The sequence below is a fragment of the Rana temporaria genome, chromosome 11 (assembly GCF_905171775.1).
Source record: "Rana temporaria chromosome 11, aRanTem1.1, whole genome shotgun sequence".
In the NCBI taxonomy this organism is placed as follows: Eukaryota; Metazoa; Chordata; class Amphibia; order Anura; family Ranidae; genus Rana; species Rana temporaria.
Window position 1 is genome coordinate 148,892,105 of NC_053499.1, and position 23,373 is coordinate 148,915,477.

A 23,373-nucleotide genomic window follows, 5' to 3' on the forward strand; every position below is an offset into this window, starting at 1 on the left:
GCTCTAGGGGGTTCAGTTGAGGTTTGGGGTTAGGGGCAAGAGTTGGGTTAATGCTTATGCTTAGGAGTTGGGTTAAGGTTTGGAGATGAGGTCATGAGTTAAGGGTTTAGGGTCAGGTCTAGGGATTGAGGTTTAGGGTTAGGAGTAAAATTAAAGTTTATGGTCAGCTCTAGGGGGTTCAGTTAAGGTTTGGGGTTTGAAACAAAATAGATTTTTAGGGTAGGGGATAAAGACTTTGGGCTTGTGTCAATGGCATCCGTTAGACATAAGTTTGAGACACCTCTGATAATTTTAAAATTATTGACAGGTGCATTCGACCTGCAGTTGACCTCTTCTGACTTGCAATGGACCTGCTTTAAATGGGTTTTGCAGTCTTATAAACGTATATGAGAATGCAGAACCCACTTGAAGCAAACAAAAGCCCATTGACACAGGTCCTTATGCCGCGTACACACCATCGTTTTCTGCGATGGAAAAAAACGTCATTTTCAAAAACGTCAATTTAATTGACCGTGTGTGGGCAAAAACGTCGTTTTATGTCTTCTAAAAAACGACAGAAAAAAATTGAAGCATGCTTCAATTTTATGTGTCGTTTTTGGCCGACGTCGTTTTCTGTGTTCTAAACATTGACCGTGTGTACGTAAAAACGTCGATTTAAGCCCGCGCATGCTCAGAAGCAAGTTAGGAGACTGCAGCGCTCATTCATGTAAAACGACTGTTCAGAATGGAATCAGCACATTCGTTAAGGTGTTTTTCAGCTTATAGACAAGAAAACGAAATTTAAAGCACAGTCACTGAAAATCACGAATCGTATCTCACCAAACTTTTACTAACACGCAGCAACACGATATCAGCAAAAGAGGCCGTCTTCCGCATGGAAACGACCCTTTATAGTGACGTCGTGCGTGATTGACGGAACTGCGCTGTGCTAGAGCGTTGTGAAAAAGCGATGGTGTGTATGCTACGTCGTTGTTCAAATTGAAGTTTGAAAAATGACGTTTTTTTAAAGCACATAAAGCGTCGCATTTTTCCATCGCAGAAAACGATGGTGTGTACGCGGCATTAGGATGATACTTAGGATGGGGCTTAGAAGTTGGGTTGATATTTAGGGTTAAGAGTTATACCAGAGCCTAGAGGTGTAGTTAAGAGTTAGGTTGAGGTTTAAGGTTAGAGTTAGGGATTGGGTTGAGGTTTAGAGTTAGGGCTAGGGGCTAGGTTGAAGTTTTGGGTTAGGGCTGGGGTAAGTTGAGGCTTAGGGATAGGAGTTAGGTTGAGCTTTAGGGTCAGAAACAAACTGGTTGAGGTTTAGGGTTAAGAGGTAAGTTGAGTTATAGGGGTTAGGTTGCATTGAAAAAATACTTTATTTGTTTTTTTCCATTTGAGATATATGTGCTTTAATAACAGGTCCTTGAGCCCAGCTGCCACCACCTATCACGGATTTTACACGTATGTTTTGTAACCTAACTTAGTTATTCTTTAGTTCTTCCATAGAATGTTCCACCTACATATTTAACTGGCCAATGTACCATTTAGATAGAAAATCTTTTATGATATCAGACTGAAGAAACAACCATAATATGCCTACCTTGGACAGTGTTTAGCTGGCTTTTCGAAGGGGCAGATCTCAGCCACAGTTGAGTAACAGTCAATTGTCTGTGCTAGGAGGAGTGAAGACAAAACACTATCATTATCAGTCTCCAAGAACTCATTATCTTAAGATTCTTGTCTGCTATCCCAGGTAAAAACAGTCAAATCTACCAATGGTGCCATAAAGTAAGAAAAGGCTTTAAGACAGCTAAAGATAATTGCTCAACTCCCCCATCAACACAGTCAGTGTTGATGGGGGAATCCCTCCCTCCTGTTTTCTTCTGGAGGGGGGAAAGCGGTCCCTGTTGAGTGAGCACACAGTGATTATCAGACATGCTGGTTTTACCCAAGTTGATTTTGCACCATGCATGGTTCGAATCTCGGCCAGCCCCCACTGAACCGGCCGTAGTTCGAATCATCTATGGCCAGCTTTAACCTTTTTTACCCTTATAGTATTTTACATTCCTTGGAGAAACCTTGATAAAACCAATAAATTGGTGGTTAGTGGGAAAAATGCCCCTTACATTGGTGGCTGGAGCGTAATCTTTACAGTAATTAGTGTATTTTTATAGCACTGATCGCTGTAAAAATTACAATGGTCTCAAAATAGTGTCAACATTGTCTGATGTGTCTGCCATAATGTCGCAGTCATGATAAAAATCGCTGATTGCCGCCATTACTAGTAAAGAAAAAATTATTAATAAAAATGCCATAAAACTATTCCCTATTTTGTAGACACTATAACTTTTGTGCAAACCAATCAATATACGCTTATTGTGATTTTTTACCAAAAATATGTAGAAGAATACGTATCAGCCTAAACTGAGGGAAAAATATTTTTTTTTAATATATTTTTGGGGGATATTTATTACAGCAAAAAGTAAAAAATATTGTTTTTTTTTTTTCAAAATTGTCGCTCTATTTTTGTTTATAGCGCAAAAAATAAAAACCACAGAGGTGATCAAATACCACCAAAATAAAGCTCTATTTGTGGGGAAAAAAAGCATGGCAATTTTGTTTGAGAGCCACGTCGCACGACCGTGCAATTGTCAGTTAAAGCGACGCAATGCCGAATCACAAAAAGGGGCCTGGTCTTTGGCCAGCAAAATGGTCCGGGGTTTAAGTGGATAATCTGGCTACAAATGTTACAATTTAGGTTGTATTTTAGAGTTTTAGAGGAGCATTCCTGATTGGATATACTGTATGTTGAATGGGCCATTTAATCTGCTTCTGGCGCTACATAGTTTTAGGTAAAAATAGAGGAGATTGACAGATGGCAACATGTGTGACCAGCCTAATTTAAAACAATGTTGCAGATTTCAATCACTGTGTCTCTTTGTGGTATTTTTGTAAAGTGATCTATTGCTCTTTTTGATTTTTTAGTTATTTCCATCTTGTAAAATTTGACTTTAAGTACACAGTTATCCCAGAACACTTACCAGTAACTTTGGAGACCATGAAGGAATTTGCTGGTTTAAATTTACTGCGGGAGGAAAGCAAAATAAGTAATCAGTGCAGAAGACGAATTGGAGAACAAACATTGAGAATTGTTTACTGCTACCCAAGACCAAACGCTAATGTCTTACCTTAAAGATTCCACACCATTCCTCGTGGACTTAACGAAAAACTGCAGACGGCCCTTCCGTGTAATGTCCACCAGACCGCCATTATTATCAATGACCCCGTAGTGAATTGCTGCCCGGCAGAGGCTGGATATCTGCAGAAACATTGAATTTGTTAACAGTCTTCAATTGGTAAAGTCAAAATTTTGCATAATGCAGCAGAACTAAGACATTGTTACTGTGGTCATCACATAACTGTGGGCCTAACAAAAAATTTGGTATAGAATAAGGAAAGGTTAAAACCTCTGCCAGTTTCTTTGTTGTTTTTTGTTTCCCAAAGAAATCTTGGCAAGACTTGGAATAATAGTAATCACTGATACAGAATTGACAATACTCATTTCAATTCAATTTTGTAAGACACAAGGGCCCTGGTTGAGTTTATTTCTCCAAAATAAGAAGCTGCATAAACAGGGGCAGGTCCAAAGAGTCCAAAAAAAAAAACCTTTAGGCATTCATCAAAGGATTAACTACAGTCAATGGGTTTTGGTGGTCAGGGCCGGCCTTTAGGGTGTGCGAGCTGTGCGGCCGCACAGGGCGCCATGCACAACAGGGGCGCCGTGCGGCCATCACAGCTCGCAGAATGTGACCTGTGTAGGCAGTGCTGTATTCTGGCCTAGGCCGACAACATTTTTTACCATGCGCCGCTAAAGTGTTTGGGTTTGGCTTGAAGAAAAGCTGGCAACCCTAGCCTGTGAGCGCCACAGGATTAGCTTGCACAGGGCGCCTGAACACCTAAGGCCGGCCCTGTTGGTGGTCCAAACAATCCCCCTTCATCAGGGCTTGGAAAATAAATACATACTTAAAAGGAATCAACATACATGTATGCTGCCATATTTATCTTTGGGAAACTTTGTAATCCACACAAAAAAAATACATATTCTCCCTGCAAATTAATGTCTTAATGTGCTAATATGCATTGCATATTTACTGTAGCTACAGGTAAGCCTTATTATAGGCTTACCTGTAAGCAGGGCCGCTGTTAGAAGTCATGGGGCCCCATACAGCCCTCCTGACGGCACCCCAAACCACGCCTATGCCCCACCTACCCCCAACACCCAGTGGTCATCAGGGCAAATAGGCTTAAATCTCCCCATCGGGGGTCACAAACAGTAATAAACACCTGATAGGGGCTATTTTCCCCATTCTATGCAAAACTAGAAAATAAAGTTGGTTTTAGAAACACCTAAAATAAACCTTGCAGTTTGTGTGAACTACTTACGCTGTCATAGAAAAGTGTTCCAAAAACTTTTGCCTTCTTATTTGCACAACCTGGCGGGCAGAGATACCTGCGGGAGGAATACACAGTGGTTTATTCCAAATGGCAAACAGTTTGAAATCTGGTGAATACAAAGTTGTCGCTTGTGATCATATAATAGGTTTTAATTAAAAAAATAAAAAAAAATTTGTGTGTTTGCAAAATTGGCAATTCAGTAATCATAAATGCTTTTGATGTTAGATTCCATATAGACTTCCAGGGTTAGCAAGATCATAAATTAACACAACTTTTTTGCTAAATGATCGTTTCCTTATTTGGATAGCTGATTCCCTTTTAAAGGACAACTTCACCTTTACTGAAGCCGTTCCTTCAGGAAAACCAGGAACTAGCATTTGTTTTAGAAGGAGGTCAACAGCAGCAGTTAGTCTCAATCAGTAGAGTTGTCCTTTAAAGATGGCGGCCCTCCCTTCATTCCAAATCCATTTTCGGAAATCGTTGCGCCGTGTGAAGTTAAGCATGAAGCATTACAAGTACATTGAGTTTATTTTGCTGTCTCTGCACTGAGACCTTCAGAAGCTATAAAACGACTCCTTAAACAATCTTCGCTTTATGCACCCTGTTCCCCCCCCGCTACCCATGACTCAGCCACCGGCCGTCCTTCATGACTGACATTCTCTATTCTGATGCTGCTTGCCCAGGTCTCCATGGTGAAGCCATCACTACACAAAGTTTTTTAACAACGAAAGTGGTGAAAGCTGGCGTAAAAAATTGCATTTTTGTCCTCGCCGATGCTGCGCTCTTAGGAAACCCGCCGAAAACATCCTAATGTTTATGTTTAACACATGTGCCCTCATCTTTAAATATATATACGGTGGAGTAGAACAGCGTTATGTGCATAACGACCAGATGTTTGTTTCTGTCCTCAAATCGGCACTACGAAAATTATTTTATGATTGATCGCAGAGAAGTCTGTGTGGCGTTATACATTTTTACTTCAGCTGGAGAAGAACAAGTTGAGAAGTTGTCCTAACCGCCAGGTTATCACTTCTACTGCAGTCAAAGCTTGACTTTACAAGCACCCCTTGTGCTACTATAATCTAAGGGGCATGAGACAATAATTATGCCATTGTTCAGCCATTTTGAATTGGGTTTACCAATCCGGTAATGATGGTGAAAAGGGTATGAAGCCTTGTAGCTGTTAAGGTAACTTTGTGGGCCCTGATTCATCACGCTGAATATGGGATAAATAAGTGCTAACTAGTGCTTAAGGAATTAATTAAGCGTTCCTTAAACTCTATTGCCGTAAAAAGTAAAAACTGAAAATAAAAAGTCAAGGCCAGAAAATCAAAATTGACGATGAAGTCTTAAAATGCTTACAGTGGTCACTGTTGCTCAGGTGGTATGTTCCCTGTCCAGAGACAGCTCCAGAGCACCAAGCCACTCAATTGTCCAATCCAGACTTTCACAACCACGGTTCTGTGAGACCTAAATCCAGATCTTTCTAGGGGTTCCTTGAATGGTGAATTGACCTCTCGCCTGATTGTTTCCACATAATTCCAGCACTGATGCGAATCGGCAAAGCCAGTGGCCTGGGACCAGTGGAGCTTCTTGTTTTTCAGGTAAGTTGCCATTGACACCAATGATCATGTTAGCTGCCAGTAAAGGGAGGATTCTTCCCACCGCTGTAATGGGCATTCTCACAGACCACCAGCAGGGCTCTTCTCTAATTGACTGCCGATGTGTTGTCTAGCAGGGGTTCCATAATGCCCCATACACACGATCGGAATATCCATCAGAAAAACCTTGGGTGGTTTTTCTGACGGAATTCCGCTCAAGCTTGGCTTGCATACACACGGTCACACAAAAATTCTCTGAACTTTCGACCGCCAAGAATGCGATGACGTACAACACTACCACGAGCCGAGAAAATGAACTTCAATGCTTCCGAGCACGCGTTGAATTGTTTCCGAGCATGGGTCTGAATTTTGTGCGTGGGAATTGCTACAGACGATCTGAATTTTTTCCATCGGAAAAATTGAGAACCAGCTCTCAATCTTTTGTTGGCGGAAATTCCGACAGCAAGAGTCCGATGGAGCATGCACACGGTCGGAATTTCCGTTCAAAAGCTCACATTGGACTTTTGCTGTCGGAAAATTCAATCGTGTGTACGGGGCATAAGACTGGAAAACTACTTAAAGGGCTTCTCACTGGTAAAAAGGATGAGAGAGGCTGGTCTAATCTGACCTATTGCCAGTGATCCGGTGATCTGGGAACACCTAAGAACCTAAGGAACATAAATCAGCTTTTCCTTGTTCTGAATGTATCTTGAAACAAGTTTGCAAATGAGCATCATCTGGGTAAAATGCAGCCTAGTACCTGTTGCAGGTGGATCCTTTGCATTTGTCCCTCATCTTCGTCTCACACTTGATGAATTGAGCTGAGAAAGAAGGAAAAAAAGTTGAAAATTTGAAAATAACTAAGTCAGAAGGCACATGCCACTTCGTAAAGACCAAAACCAGAAGAGGAACTAAGGGAGGAAACATATGCCACTCCATAAAGACCAAAAACAGAAGAAGAACGTAAAGTTTGACATAACTGAACCTGATACAAAACAATACCATTCATGTGGCATTACCAGTGGCTAAAACCAATGGTTGGAATTATATACAATGGGGCCGCGAGCAAGTCTTTAAAAGACCCCATAGCAAACCACTTGAGGGCCTCTTGGCTTGCTGTTACCCTAGGGTTTAGCTTTCTAACTAACATCTAGTGGGGTGGTGTCGATGATCTTTGACTGTGGTTTGTTTTTATTGTTGACTGTATACCTATTTGGAAGATTACCCCTCACCTTCTCTTCTTGTTGTCACGCAGGAAGTGAGAATGAGTCCCCCCCAACTGGGACAGCCAATGGTGTAACTATAAAAGCCCATGTGGCTGTGATGGGGCCTCGGGGTAGAAGAGGATCCCTTTTAGGGAGGCTGTTGAGGCAAATTAGCTTGTGAAGTCTGCAGTCCACAACAGCTGGTATGACCAGTTTGGTGTAGAAGGCTTGAGTGGCCTACATAGAGCCCTGACCTCAACTTTACCAAACACCTTTGGGATCAATTGGAATGCCAAATGTGCACCAGTTTTTCCAATCCAACATTAGTTCCCGACCTCACAAATTCCCAAAGACGGCCTCTAAAATTTTGTGAAAGTCTTTCCTAAAAGAGGACGCAAAGGGGGGGGGGGGTAAACTCCATATTACAGATTATGAAGGGAGGGGGGCAACTCCATATTATTGGCCATGGTTTTGGAATGGGATGGCCAACAAGCTCATATAGCTAGATTCAGAAAGAGTTAAGCCGGTGTATCAGTAGATACGCCGTCGTAACTCTGAATCTGCGCCGTCTTAAATTTAAGTGTATTCTCAAATTGAGATACACTTAAATGTAGCTAAGATACGACTGCCTGCGCCGTCGTATCTTAGCTATCTAGTTCCGCAGGCCACTAGGGGCGTGAACGCTGATTTACACCTAGAATGCGTAAATCAGCGAGATATGCCTATTCACGAACGTGCGCTTGCCCGTTTTCAAGCGTAATGTTAGTCGAACAAAAAGCTGGCCTAGCCAATGTTAAGTATGGACGTTGTTCCCGCGTCGAATTTTGAAAATTTTACGTCGTGTGCGTAAGTCGTCCGTGAATAGGGCTGGATGTAATTTACGTTCACGTCGAAACCAATACGTCCTTGCGGCGTACTTTGGAGCAATGCACACTGGGATATGTCCATGGACGGCGCATGCGCCATTCGTTAAAAATGTCAATCATGTCGGGTCATGGTTTATTTACATAAAACACGCCCACCTCTTCACAATTTGAATTAGGCGCGCTTACGCCGGCCCATTTACGCTACGCCGCCGTAACTTAGGAGGCAAGTGCTTTGTGAATACAGCACTTGCCTCTCTGACTTACGGTGGCGTAGCGTAAATACGATACACTACGCCGGCTCAAAAATACGCCGCCCTACGTGAATCCAGCAGATAGAGGAGGTGTGATGACTTTTGGCCATATAGTGTAGCTCACCTAAAGAGGTTTTTTTGTTGTAAAGAACATCTAGAGCTACATGTTAGGAGATTTGAATTCTTTTTGTCCGAATACACCAAAAACTAGAAGCAGAAATATAAATTTGGGGGAAACGAAACACCAGACAATGGCATTTCTATAAAACTCCCCTTATTAGTATGTCTTACTCATTTGGTTTTCGGTGGCTGGCTGCGTCGTCTTTGGCACGACTTTGGGTTTGTTGATCTTTTCGTGCACCCAGATCAGCGTTTCTTCAGGAACGCGAGGCGATTCGATCTCATTTGTCTCCTCCGTCTCCACAACGGGTTTTTCACCTGGAGGGAACAGAACAGGACACCGCGTTCAAAAGAGCCTGCAGAACGCACGCCGCCCAATACAATCAAACTGATACAAGCAAGACTTCCCCTTGTCTCTCCAAACATTTCAATCAATTAGGAATATAACGAATGTTATTTATTAATATTGCATAAATCCTCAGAAGGGACACAGAGAGGCTTGAAGTACAGAACATGCCGCTTCAGTAAAATGACTTCTTTGGCAGAAGCGATCATTTATGTTCACAGAATAGAAATTAAAAGAATTTTCTTTAAAGACGGACTATTCCATAAAGATGTACAGCGTGTGATCTTATTCTTCACTAAGGCACTGCGAATTCCAAAAAATGTTCTGTTAAACCTTAACTCTAGCCAAAGCTTTTGTTATTTTGGATCGAGTGTGGAAGGAAGAATCTCATTCCTTTATTGTATAACACGATCTCTTCTCAGTACTAACAACCTTATCATTAAAGCTCAATTCCAGGAATTAGAAACAAATCTACCATTACAGTGGGCCCCCCCCCTGCTCTGCAAGGGTTAAATGTCCATTAAGTTGAGGGGTTCTGGAATATCAGTGTTTTCCTTTCATCAGGACCCCCATCAGCACCCCCTTATATCAGGGTCCCCATAAGAGTCCACCCTTACATCAGGGTCACCAACAGAGTCCCCCCTTAAATTAGGGTCCTCCTCAGAGCTCCTCCTTGCATCAGGGCCCTCATCAGCGCCTCCCTTACATCAGGGTCCTAATCACAGTTTCCCCATACATCAGGGTCCCTATAACAGTCGCCCCTTACATTAGGGTCTTTAATCAGAGTCCCCCCTCACATTAGGACCTCCATCAGCACCCCCTAATATCAGGGTCCTCATAAGAGTCCCCTATTACATCAGGGCCCGCCCTGCTCTGCAAGGGTTAAAAGCCCATTAGGTTGAGGGGTTCTGGAATATCAGTGTCTTCCTTTCATCAGGACCCCCATCAGCACCCCCTTATATCAGGGTCCCCATAAGAGTCCACCCTTACATCAGGGTCACCATCATAGTCTCTCCTTACATTAGGGACCTCCTCAGAGTTCCTTCTTGCAAAGGGCCCCCATCAGCACCCCCCCTTACATCAGGGTCCTAATCAGAGTCCCCCCTTACATCAGGGTCCCTATCAAGTCCCCCCCTTACATTAGGGTCTTTATCAGAGTCCCCCTTACTTCAGGGTCCCCATTAGAGTCCCCCCTTGCATCAGGGCCTCCATCAGCACCCCCTTATAGCAGGGTCCCCATAAGAGTCCACCATTACATCAGGGTCACCATCATAGTCTCTCCTTACATTAGGGTCCTCCTCAGAGTTCCTTCTTGCAAAGGGCCCCCATCAGCACCCCCCTTACATCAGGGTCCTAATCAGAGTCCCCCCTTACATCAGGGTCCCTATCACAGTCCCCCCTTACATTAGGGTCTTTATCAGAGTCCCCCTTACTTCAGGGTCCCCATCAGAGTCCCCCCCTTGCATCAGGGCCTCCACCAGCACCCCCTTATAGCAGGGTCCTCATAAGAGTCCCTCCTTACATAAGGGTCCCAATCAGAGTCCCCCCTTACATCAGGGTCCCCCTCAGAGTTCCCCCTTGCATCAGGGCCCCCAACAGCACCCACCTTACATCAGAGTCCTCATCAGAGTCCTTCCTTGCATCAGGGTCCTCAATTTCATCAGGGCCCCCATCAGAGTCCCCTCTTACATCAAGGTCCTCATCAGAGTTCCACCCTTAGATCAGGGTCCCCAAAAGCCCCCTTTATATTAGGGTCTCCATCAGAGTCCCCATTAAGGAGGGAGAAGCAGAGACCATAGGCAGCCTCTGCTGACCTGAATACTCAATGTGCCATCAACACTAGCTGAAGGCTGGATGCTGCCCAGGGCTGTAGCTTGGAGACCCCTGCCCACTAGACATAACAAGAATTTAACCTTTGCAGTGCGGTAGGCTCCACTCCAGTTTTCTTCCAATTCCTGGAGTTGGGAAAGCGTAACTGCAGCCAAAACATTTTTTATTTCTTAGTTTTTGATAGACAGGAGAAGAATAGGAACCAGTGGCGGCTGGTGGTATATTTTTTTGGCGGGGGGCAGCAATCCGTCTGCTGAAGCCACACACCCCCAGTGGTCGATCGGTCCCACACTTACCCCATCTAGGTCGTGGGCTTCCTCTGGCCTCTGCATCTCCTCCTTCCTTGACTTTATAATGGCGCGGCTTCCCCTGCGTCTCCTCCACCTACTCCTCCTTCGCGGCCAATACGATCACTTCTCCTCTTGGCCAATCGGGTCTCAGGACCTGCTTCCTGACCCAGGATTGGCCAGGAGGAGAAACAGGAAGACAATAGCGAATAATAATTTGCTATTGCCACACAACTGGGTGGGCTCGGGCGCAGTGCCCTGTGCCCCAAGCCCACCTTTTTTTTAAGCCAATTAGAGCCTCCAGATCTAATCATGTGCTTCTAAAAAAAAAAAAACTCCCATTGGAATCCATGTGTCCGGTGCCCTGCATATAAATTAGGGGCCCGGCGCATGGATTAGGGATACTGCGCCCAGTATGGAGGGGCCACCGCTAATGGGAACCCTTCAAGTATTTTTTTGCTGTCTGTGTGCCTGTTAGAGTGATTCACCCTATGCGTCCCAGTGACTGTTATCACTGAAAGTGAAAGAAAATCCCAAATTTTGGGTTGTTGCCAGAACAGGAACAAAGAGGAAAACTTCCAATGGGGGCACTAGTTCAGGTACAGGGACAGTCAGGCAAGAAGGGAAAGGACAGGTTGACACTGAGGCCCAGATTCTCAAAGGGCTTACGACGGCGCAACGCCATTTGCGCCGTCGTAAGACCTAATCTGCGCCGTCGTATCTATGCGACTGATTCTTAGAATCAGTTACGCATAGATATCCATTAGATCTGACAGGCTTAAGGCTCTTACACTGTCAGATCTTAAATGCAATTTTTTTTTCCCGCCGCTAGGTGTCGCCTCGTCGTTTTCCCCGTCGTCTATACAAATTAGCTAGTTACGCGAGATTCCCGAACGTACGCGCGGTCAACGCAGTGAATTTACAACGTTTTCGTAAGCGTAAACTTGCCCCTGCTATATGAGGGGTAAGTTTACGAAGGTCCGTCGTATGCCATGTTAAGTATGGTGTCGGGTCAGCGTCGTCTTTTTCCGTCGTTTACCTAACTCGTTCGCGAATAGGACTTTACGTCAATGGCGCTCACGTCGGCATCATTGACGTTTTCTGTTGTGAGCTGAAGCATGCGCACTGGGCTATTTTTACACCCGGCGCATGCGCAGTTCGATCGGCGCGGGGGCGCGCTTAATTTAAATACAAGCCGCCCCCTTTGAATTATGCGGCCTTACGCCGGGCCATTTACACTACGCCGCCGCAAATTACGGAGCAAGTGCTTGGAGAATACGGCACTTGCTCCAGTAATTTGCGGCGGCGTAGTGTAAATGGCTTACGCTACGCCGCCGCGGATTCTACGAGAATCTGGCCCTGAATGCCCTCCAGCTTCTAATGCACATTGTGAGAAGCTCACAGTGTGCGGTGAAATCAAAGTAAGCCATTTCAGTCCAGGAGAGAAGCCGGTACAACTGTGCAAGACTGAAGGGACCGCTGGAGGTCCGCTTTGACCCGCATGGTCGGATTGGATGCACGTGGATACATTTTTTTCAAGTTTGTAAAATTGCAAAATGCACAAAGCCACACCTGCAGAGGACCTATTTAACATAAAAGCTCTGTATATCTGGCATCTCTCCACCAATATTGGGGGAATACTTCTCTAAATTGCGCATTCTTGCTTTATTGCGCCCCATTAAACCGGAAAGGCACATTTTGGCGAGCCCCAACGTATGACGTCTTCCTAATGGGAATCGCATGAGGGCGCTCGACGTGTGATGTACACGTAACCCAGCCATGATGAAAGTCCTCCGGGCAGACCCGGGCTGCAGTTTTTATGACTAAAATAATAAAACGCTTTCACGATTCATCATGGAACGCTCAATAACGCGTTAAATATTTGGTTGCCGGGCAGCCCCGCGTGCCAGGACAAGCGCTTCTGGTCATCGCTGGATTCGCAAAGACGGAATAGCCGCGGCAGATTAACGTTTTTTACAGCTGATTAAACAATTCCGACGGCTTTTTTTTTTCCTTCGCAACGTTTCAGGGAAGACGAGCGTTAAAGGTGACGACGACTCTTCAAAACAGCCCATTGATAATTGTTCCAGGACTCCAGAGGAAGGGGAACGTAGAGATGCCGCAGAGGCCAAAGAAGTGTTTGAACAGAACGGCTTTCCTGAAATCAGTTTAGAATTTCTAACAAAATGGCTGGATGCTTTAAAGAGGTATTAAAGCGGAGGTTCACCCAAAAACACACCTTTGTACCATCCAAACTAGCATACTAGCATCAGCTACAGTATGCCTTTTTTTTTTTTTGTTGTGCTGTACTTACGGTTTAATCCGTAAGTTTCGTTTCAGACACCCGCGGGGAATGGGCGTTCCTATGAAGAGTGGAACATGATTGACGGCCGGCTATGGCGTGGTGTCACACGTTCCGAAAATAGCCGGAATAGGACTCCGCTCTTCACGGCGCTATACGGCGCCTGCGCACAGACTAGGAGCTGACTGCGCAGGCGCCGTATATGTCCGCGTCCTATTTCGGCTTTTTTCGGAAAGGCATGACGCGCCATAGCTGGACGTCAATCATGTACCCGTCTTCATAGGAACGCCCATTTCCCGGCCGGAGTCTGAAACGAAAGTTACGGATTAAACCGTAAGTACACCGCAAAAAAAAAAAGGCATACTGTAGCTGACGCTAGTATGCTAGTTTGTATGGTAGATGAAGACATTTTTTTTTTTAGGGTGAACCCCCACTTTAAATCCAAAACCAAAAATGCAGCTTTCCAATCAATATATTTTGGCTGCATTTGTTTTCTTTTTCCAGACTTTTTCCCCCCTCTGTTTTCCTGGTGATCTGGCGAGCAACACACTTCCTGTATTAGAGTGCTCCCACTCTGGATGAAGGAGCACAGCAGACAGCAGCATTGTCACTCTGGGGGGGGGGAGGGAAGTGTTAGAAGTGCAGACAGATTTAGAGACACTGACAAATTAAAGACAAACTCACGCTTTATAATCAGTTACAGGGATGGGGGCACCCCGACCCTAACCCTAAAAGAAAGGGGTTTAGCATCTGGCCACTGGGTGATCTTATCCCGGTGACTTGTCCTTAAGGTTCCCCTAACGGGAAAGATCCTTCAAGGACTGCGCAGGCGCAAACTTGCCGATGGAAATCTCCGAACCTCGCCCTGCATCCAGGCTCATTCTTTAACGTCCCCGTGGATTGGAGGATGTTAAGAAAAGAGCCAGGAGGCCGAGCGTAGCGAGGACGTGAGGCCGACTGGCCACTTTCCTCGAAATCCACGTCGCCCTGAATGCCGGTGATCTGCCGTGCTGGTTCCAGCTATCGTGGAAGTTCCAGCGTATGCGCAAACTGATGTGCTGAGACGATTCCAGCTATCGGGAAAGTTCCTTCAAGGACTGCGCAGGCGCAAACTTGCTGACGGAAATCCTCGAACCGCGGCCTGTATCCAGGGCGACGTGGATTTCGTGGTAAGTGGCCAGTCGGGCCTCACGTCCTCGCTGCGCTCGGATGGCCTCCTGGCTCTTTTTTTCCTCCAATCCACGGGGATGTTAAAGAATGAGCCTGGATGCCGGGCGAGGTTCGGGTATTTCCGTCGGGAAGTTTGCGCCTGCGCAGTCAGTGAAGGAACTTCCCCATTAGGGGAACATTGAGGACAAGTCACCGGCCGAGGTTCAGAGATTTCCGTCGGCAAGTTTGCGCCTTAAAGGAACTTCCTCGTTAGCCGGAACCATATCGGCAGATCAGATTGCGCCTGCGCAGGAACTTTCACGATAGCTGGAAACCATACCGGCAGATCACCGGCACTGGTCCCAATCCGATAACCGATGCGACAGCCAATCATAGTGATCACCTGATCAAGAACTCCACCTCCACAGAAAGGGCCAGCAGGAAGGGGTTAAAAATCAAATTGGCGAAACTAAATCTCAACTTAAATCTCAAAGAAAAATAGACGGTTTGTTTAGGAACCATTGAGCTCTTTACCTTTGTAGCAGAGGTTGTTCTTGCAGTTGCCACCGTAGCTGGGTGGGCACTCGGAGCAAGGTCGCCCCGTTTTATAAGGCGCTTCGCCAATCCAGTTACCCCTGAAAAAATGAAAGAAAGCAGACAAAAAAAAAAATCGACATTAGATTCATATCACAGGGCGTATCGTGAGCCTCCTCTGCTCTCTCGGGCGAGGGAACCTAAGAGGGGCGACTGTATGAATGCAGCTACTGTGCGCCGTGACGGCAGACTGCGGCCGTGCTCCCAGTAACCTGCTATGAATGGATAGAAAGATGCTTTGAATCTCACAGCGGATGGACTAAGATTAGAACTCAGAAAGTGTTTACATCCTTCGCGAAAACTTCCTGGCGTTCCGCTAATCGATTGCCAATTGTCGCCTTAACCTTTGTGATGATTTGGTGCATTTTATGCACATTACAGTGATGATTGTTTTTAAGGGGACGCTAATTCTGTCCTATAGGAAGACAGAGGGGTTTACTGATGCCACAAGGCGTATTTTCCACCTCCACCGCCGGCGATGAAAGCCCTGTTTGTGTATGCGCCAGCAAGGCTCCCCCCCTCCTCCCCACCAACCTCCGAGTTTTGCACATTCTGGTCCTTACTTTGGGGAATAGTTGCAGACCAGGTAGACGGCATTCTCCCAGATTTCTCCCCACACGTTCATCCTTTTGCAAACGTTGACCGCGCAGCCCACTTTTGTGGTCGTGGCCCAGACGATCTGGAGATGGAAAAGATGGGTGAAAAACAAAAAAAAAGTTAACATGGTCAACTGGAGTCTGTTCAGAGAGGTGCGGCTGGCGGCGGCGGTGCGGCTCTGCCTGGGCGGTCGGGTCACCTGCGGGTCTCACGGTGCACTGCGGTACCTCATTTAAATAGCTGTAGTGGATTTAAAGGGAGCCTACCAGATGAGTTGCTCTGGTTTTAGGCTGCTTTCACACAGCTCCATTGCAAAAATGGAATGGGTTTTGACAGCGTTTCTGGTGCGTTTCGCACCTGTGAAAAAAGACACGTGGCTCAAAGAAACGCACCAAAAACGCAAATACTGGTGCTTAAAGAATGAGCACACCTGGGCACTGCCCAGGGACCCAAGTTGCATGGGGGCCCCATGATCAGGGCCAGGACAAAGAGTGGGCAGGCACTGTGTTGGGGGGTGCACTGGCTATTTGCCCATTCTTATTTAACAGGAGCAACTGCAATGTCACTCCTGTCAGAAGGAGCAGCGGCTGTCTTCTGCTGGAGAGAGGGTTCAGCTTTCTTCTTCCTCCTGCAGGGGGCAGAAGAGAATACTGAGACTGAGAATTCTTCTCGGTCTCAGAGGAAGGAGTAACTGCCTTCTTTGCAGGTGGGAACAGCATTTGTGATCTGGGAGTAGGGGGGGGGGGGGGGCACAACTGATGCAAAGGGGCACAGTGATGGGGGAACCTGATGTATGGAGGCACTGTGATGGGGGAACCTGACGTATGGGGACACTGTGATGGGGGAACCTGATATATATGGACAATGATAGGGACACCTGTTATAAGGGGACACTGTGATAGGAGAACCTGATGTATGGGGACACTGTGATGGGGTAACCTGATGTATATGGACACTGTAATAGGGACACCTGATGTAAGAGGACACTGTGATGGGGGGACCTGATATATATGGGCACTGTGAAAGGGGGACCTGATATTTGGGGACACCTGATGTATGGGGACGCAGTGATGGGGACACCTGATGCAGGCTGGTAGAGGCCCCAGTACAATACTTTTGCTGGCAGAGGAGAAGGAGAATACTGAGACTGAGAATTCTTCTCAGTCTCAGCTGGCAGAAGAAGGAGTAACTGCCTTATTTTCAGGTGGGAACAGCATTTGTGATCTGTGAGTAGGGGGGGAGGGGCGCACAACTGATGCAAAGGGGCACTGTGATGGGGGAACCTGATGTATGGAGACACTTATGGGGGAACCTGATATATATGGACAATGATAGGGACACCTGATATAAGGGGACACTGTGATAGGGGAACCTGATGTATGGGGACACTGTGATGAAGAATCCGATGTAGAGAGATACTGATATGGACACCTGATATAAGGGGACACTGTTATAGGAGAACCTGATGTATGGGGACGCTGTGATGGGGTAACCTGATGTATATAGACACTGTAATAGGGTCACCTGATGTAAGAGGACACTGTGATGGGGACACCTGATGCAGCCTGGTAGAGGCCCCAGTGCAATACTTTGCCCAGGGGCCCATGATGCTATTAAGATTGCACTGCCATTCAGAGTTGCCCTTTAAGAACCCATTCACAGTAAGGGCTCATTCACAAAGGCCTCTTGTTTTGCTTTTTCCTCTCTTTCCCAGTTGGGGATCTGCTGTACAGGGATTGCAAGAGGTTGATACTAAGTCAAATTCAGGTACTTACACTGGATGCATTTAAAATAAATAGTATTTAATGATTTATGTAGAAATATGAATCTGTATTAATTTGTATATTTTTTAGTTCAGTTTAACCCTAATGTCAGCCTCCTAAATGCCAGCTTTATGGGTAACAAAAAGAATCATCATGGAATCCTTGCAGGCTCACACCCAACATTGGAGAACTGTTATGCCTTGTCCAGAGGAGACCACTCACCTGGGTGTAATGGGTGCACATTGGTCCTGAACATCTCTCGGGACAATATGGGTTGCATTCATGTGGGTATGGATAGGTATAGTCCTTCACTTCATCATACCAGGACTGGACGTGAAAAGCCGGAGAGCGATATCTTCAAAGAGAGAGAAGAATCGGAATGTTATTTACCTTTACATGGGCAGTTATACAAATAATCTTCCTGTAGCAATATTTCCTGCCAGCGAGTGGCCATGACTTGTAAGGTTTCTACTTGAAGTTTTGTAGAAAGGCACTGGTTGTTTCCCCACGTTGGCCACCAATTAAAGCTGTATCTCACTATGCAATAAATAGGGGCGGTTTGATTGATTTATGATTGATTGGGACAAGCTGCACCATGGGACAGTTGTGTCACTGTCACACATCCAACTGACCTCTGATGCCTACATGCAACTTTATGAGTGCTAAAAAAAGGTGCTGGATGTGTTTCCCAATGTTGGCCACCTATTGCAGTTGTTTCTCACTATGCAATACATGGGGGTGGTTTAATTGATTGGGACAAGCAGATTGTGCTGCACCATGGGACAGTTGGGTCATGGTCACACATCCAACTGATCTCTAAAATCTATATGCAACTTTGTGAGTGCTGTAAGAAAGGCACTGGATGTGTTTCCCCATATTGGCCGCCAATTTCAGTTGTATCTTATTGTGCAATACATAGGGGTGGACTGATTGACTAATTGATTGATTGATTGATTGATAGATTGGTAGCTCCAGTAATATCTCTTACCTGCCCCAATGTACTGCCAAGTTTTGTCCAATGGACATGAGAAGGTTGGTTGGTCCATGCTCCCACATACACTCCTGAGCCCAGGCTTCTGAAGATCTTTCCAGCTCCTCGTCCCATGTCTGCTCAGACAAAAAAGAAAAAAAAACTTTATTACTCATTATATTCTAGACATTGCCTAGTCTTCATAGGATAACCCTTTCCTGTATATAAATGTGAATCTGCTCATCTCAAAGAGAAACTTCGAACAAAACTTTCATTTTGGAATTTTGGATAGAATGGGAAAACCTCAGAACTTTTTTGAAATTTTACATTATCTCTTTTAGGAAGGTTTCCCCTCACTTCCTGTTAGGAAGTAAAGATAATCTCTCCAATAGGGACATATCAAGAATAAAAAGAAAACGAACAGGTTCTTACCCTCCCCACATGTACCTACTGGAGAGGTTTTCTTTTCACTTCTTGTGCCGGTGACCACAGGCAGAAAGTGAGGGCACTCCCACCAATTGAGGCATAGACAGCAATAAAGCTTACAATGGTTATAACCCTTTACAATACTGCTGTTCCCACTCTACAGCTTCAACTTAACTTCCTGTACTGGGGACCATCATCGGGAAGTAAGGGCACTTAGGGTTTGGATATGTAACATTGGTACCCTGGGGTTGTCCTATTGGCAGAAATATTTAATGGAATTGCAGTGGTGCTTAAAAAGGGTGTCTGCATTCTGGGCTGGCAGCTTCTACACACCAAAGGATTCCTAGTTTTCTTGGTTTTAATGCATATAAATGAATCTGAAATTGAAGTGCCACACCTTGAATGAATAGTCCAGATACAAATGTATTCCAACAAAAGATTAGGTGGAAGATCAGACAAGAAATCCAACACGTTTCAGGGGAAAAAACGTACTCCTTCATCAGGGCTTAAGGATAAGAAACACTGTGATCCCCCAATGGGTCTGGTATGAATTTCAAGGGGACCCAACTCCAAAAAAAAATAAAAGAGTCCCCGCAAAACCCCCCAATTAAAAAAACACCCTTATCCAAACAAGCAGGAAAAGCATAGGGAGAGAAGTGTGCCCCCCCTGAATCATTTCAGGCCACATGCTCTCAACATGGGGGGGGGGTACCTTACCCATGCTAATAAGGACAAGGGCCTCTTCCTCACAACCCTGGCTCTGTGTTTTTGGGGGTCTGTGGGCGGGGGGCTTATCGGAAGCTGAAATCAACTTTTAACAATGTGGGGGCTCCCAGATACTCCCCCCTCCCCCCTACATGTGAATGAGCAAGGGCAGCATTCCAAAACAAACACATTTACCCTAATAATAAAAACACACAGATCAGAAATAAATCACTAGTTGTTAGGAAGGCCGGTGCCAGCTCTCTGACAACCAGCTTCTCTGAGCTGGAACTGTCACATTCAGCAATGGTAGGAACACAACTGCTAAATGTTTTACCTTTCGCTGCAGCCAAAGGCTGCAATAAAAAATAGAGTAAAAAATGTATTAAATATGTTGAAATAAAAAAGAACGCATGCAATAAATAATGCACTTTTTTAGTGAATTGTCCACTCATAAATAACTAATTCATGGAAATATAGCACAACAAGCAAGTGAAAAAAATAAGTCTCAACAATAATTACTTCCATGTTAACCTCTCAGTCATAACACACATTAATATGATTATTTAAACTGACATAATTACATCATTAAGCCAATAACTAAGTAAATGAGGTAAGAGTTACAAAGGATCCCATGAGACCAAATATTACTTTGTGTGTTATGGTGGACATACATGCTTCAATAAGCACTCGTTCACATTGAATGCGGCTTTGAAATTGTGCGACTTTATCTGAAATGTAACAATTTCAAAGCCGTATGTCAGTGCGACTTCAGGTGTGACTTTGAAGACACCTGTGCGGCTTCATGCACAGATGTCTATGCAAGCCGCACCCAAAATCACCAATCGCCGACCATAGGGTGCGACTTTTCATGCGATTTGACCTGTCAAATTATTTTCCAATCGATCTCTCCTGGTAGAACTAATTGAACTAATAGAACTTTTTCCACATTTTGTTATGTTACAGCCTTATTCCAAAATGAATTAAATTCATTACTTTCCTCAAAATTCTACAAACAATACCCCATAATGACAACTTGAAAGAAGTTTCTTTGAAATGTTTTCAAATTCATTAAAAATTAAAAAGGAGAAAAAATCCAATGTATATCAGTATTCACAGCCTTTGCTCAATACTTTGGTGAAGCTCCTTTGGCACCAATTACAGCCTCCAGTCTCTCTGAGTATGATGCTACAAGCTTGGCACACCTATTTCTGGGCAGTTTCTCCCATTCTTCTTTGCAGGACCTCTCAAGCTCCATCGGGTTGGATGGGGAGCGTTGGTGCACAGCCATTTTCAGATCTCTCCAGAGATGTTCAATCGGGTTCAAGTCTGGGCTCTGGCTGGGCCACTCAAGGACATTCACAGAGGTGTCTCGTAGCCACTCCTTTGTTATCTTTTTTATCTATTTGTTATCTTTGTGAACTTAGAGTCGTTGTTCTGTTGGAAGATGAACCTTTGCCCCAGTCTGAGGTCCAGAGTGCTCTGGAGCAGGTTTTCATCAAGGATGTCTCTGTACATTGCTGCATTTTATCTTTCCCTTGATCCTGACTAGTCTCCCAGTTCCTGCCACAAAAAACATCTCCACAGCATGAAGCCGTCGCCACCACCATGCTTCACTGTAGGGATGGTATTGGCCAGGTGATGAGCGGTGCTTGGTTTCCTTCAGACATGACGCTGATGAGTTCAATCTTTGTTTCAGGAGAACAGAGAATTTTGTTTCTTGAGGTTTGAGAGTCTTTCAGGTTGTTATGTGCCTTGTACTGAGAAGTGGCTTCCATCTGGCCACTCTACCATACAGGCCTGATTGGTGGAGTGCTGCAGAAATGGTTGTTCTTCTGGAAGGTTCTCCTCTCCCCAAAGAGAAACTCTGGAGCTCTGTCAGAGTGACCATTGGGTTCCTTGTCAGCTCCCTTTCTACAGCCCTTTCCCCCGATCGCTCAGTTTGGCCGGGCAGCCCGCTCTAGGTAGAGTCCTGGTGATTCCAAACTTCTACCATTTACAGATGATGGAGACCACTGTGCTCATCTGGACCTTCAATACTGCAGACATTTTTCTGTGCCCATCCCCAGATCTGTGCCTCCATACAATCCTGTCTCAGCCCTACCATGGGACCCGATGGTACCATTGTACCAGGCAGCACTTTGCCGCCCGCCCGCCATCCCATTCCACCAACTCCGCTCTCCACTCCACTCCACTGTGGGGCTAATTGCCGCCCGGCCGCTCCTCCTGTTCTGCTCTCCGCTCCACTGTGGGGCTAATTGCATGAATAGAGCCATAACAGGTCCTTTTTATACTCCTATACATGTAAACAACCATAACAGGTCCTCTTTATACTCCTATATACATGTATAGAGCCATGATAGGTCCACTTTAGTTATCATGATATAAAATAATGGATGTGGGGGCATTTTGGTGGGTGTAATATTTTTTTTGGGGGGGGGGGCAACATTTCATTCTTGGTACCAGGCAGCACAATGTCTTGGGCCGGCACTGCTCGGAGGTCTACTGACATTTCCTTGGACTGGCTTGGTTTGTGCTCTGACATGCACTGTTAACTGTGGGACCTTCTATAGACAGGTGTGTGCCTTTCCAAATCCTGTCCAATAAACTGAATTTACCACAGGTGGACTCCAATCAAGTTGTAGAAACATCTCAAGGATGATCAGTGGAAAAAGGAGCACCTGAGCTCAATTCTGAGTGTCAAAGCAAAGGCTGTGATACTTATGTACATGGGATTTTTTTTCATTTTTTATTTTTAATAAATTTGCAAAGATTTCAAACAAACTTTTTTCACGTTGTCATTATGGGGTCTTTTTTTCTATTTAAAAATATGTAAAAAAAACTGACAGAGAAGCAAAATGTGAGACTTTCCATCTCCACCGCTAGCTCAGTTCTCGCTCCCACCCCCCAGCACAGCTCAGAACTGGGTCCAGATGTGGAGTAGATCACATGAAAGCAGCGTGACCCAAGCAGGACTCACTGGCCTCAGCTGACATGTGACTGCACTCGGATACATTTTGGAACCTGCGGAGAATTACCCCCGACTTCTCCCAGACTAACGTTATGGCTTTGAGTTTAATTCTTGTTAACATTAAGCACTTCTGTCATCTGATTTTCATTATATATGCTGAGTAAGCACAAGTGCGCGATTAACGCGACGTCCGCTAAAGATTATTCCACCGGCTGACACAGTGCTGAGAAGCAGACTAAGACATTTAGAAAGATTTAAACAATATATAATATATTCTCAGAACACATCAGATGGTGGAATTAAATCTGATGGGATGAAAAGTAAAAGGTCGATCTACCTGAAAGCAATCTATGGGCGGTATCCGACTAACCAATCACTACACCAGCTCTGCACCCTCTTTAGAGTCTTAATCCTCCTACTGCAAAATCACCTTGAGTGTTCCCACTCTTCCTTCCGAATTATTCATAATATAAATGAAGTGCAAAAGTTCTTACAAGAAGAGTCCCCAAGAGTGACAAGAAACTTCTTCAGCATCAACCAGACACCAAAATACCCATTTTGTACAGACATTGGACAACTTAGTCGGTGACATCACTGCAGCCTATCTATTAACTGGAGAGTGGTGACATCACTGAGTATGTAGCCTATGCACTCACTAGAAACCAGTGACATCACTGAGACTTCAGCCTATCCATTCACTAGAGACCGGTGACATCACTGAGAATGCAGCCTATCCATTCACTAGAGAGCGATGACATCACTGAGAGTGCAGCCTATCTATTCATTAGAGACCGGTGACATCACTGAGAATGCAGCCTTTCCATAAACTAGAGACCGGTGACATCACTGAGAATGCAGCCTATCCATTCACTAGAGAGCGATGACATCACTGAGAGTGCAGCCTATCTATTCATTAGAGACCGGTGACATCACTGAGAATGCAGCCTATCCAT

General features: G+C 45.1%; 1 protein-coding gene across 1 annotated transcript in view; it reads right to left on the bottom strand.

Annotated features, from left to right (window-relative positions):
* Positions 1-23,373, bottom strand: part of CRISPLD2 (cysteine rich secretory protein LCCL domain containing 2) — a 66,354-nt gene that overhangs the window by 10,419 nt on the left and 32,562 nt on the right. Inside the window, exons 3-12 of the mRNA XM_040329423.1 lie at positions 18,340-18,458; positions 17,574-17,706; positions 15,555-15,670; positions 14,932-15,032; positions 8,655-8,801; positions 6,802-6,862; positions 4,429-4,495; positions 3,174-3,304; positions 3,027-3,070; positions 1,586-1,658 (exon numbers count right to left, since the gene is read on the bottom strand). Of these exons, the coding sequence (XP_040185357.1) occupies positions 1,586-1,658; positions 3,027-3,070; positions 3,174-3,304; positions 4,429-4,495; positions 6,802-6,862; positions 8,655-8,801; positions 14,932-15,032; positions 15,555-15,670; positions 17,574-17,706; positions 18,340-18,458 (992 nt within the window). The remainder of the gene's footprint in view (positions 1-1,585; positions 1,659-3,026; positions 3,071-3,173; positions 3,305-4,428; positions 4,496-6,801; positions 6,863-8,654; positions 8,802-14,931; positions 15,033-15,554; positions 15,671-17,573; positions 17,707-18,339; positions 18,459-23,373) is intronic.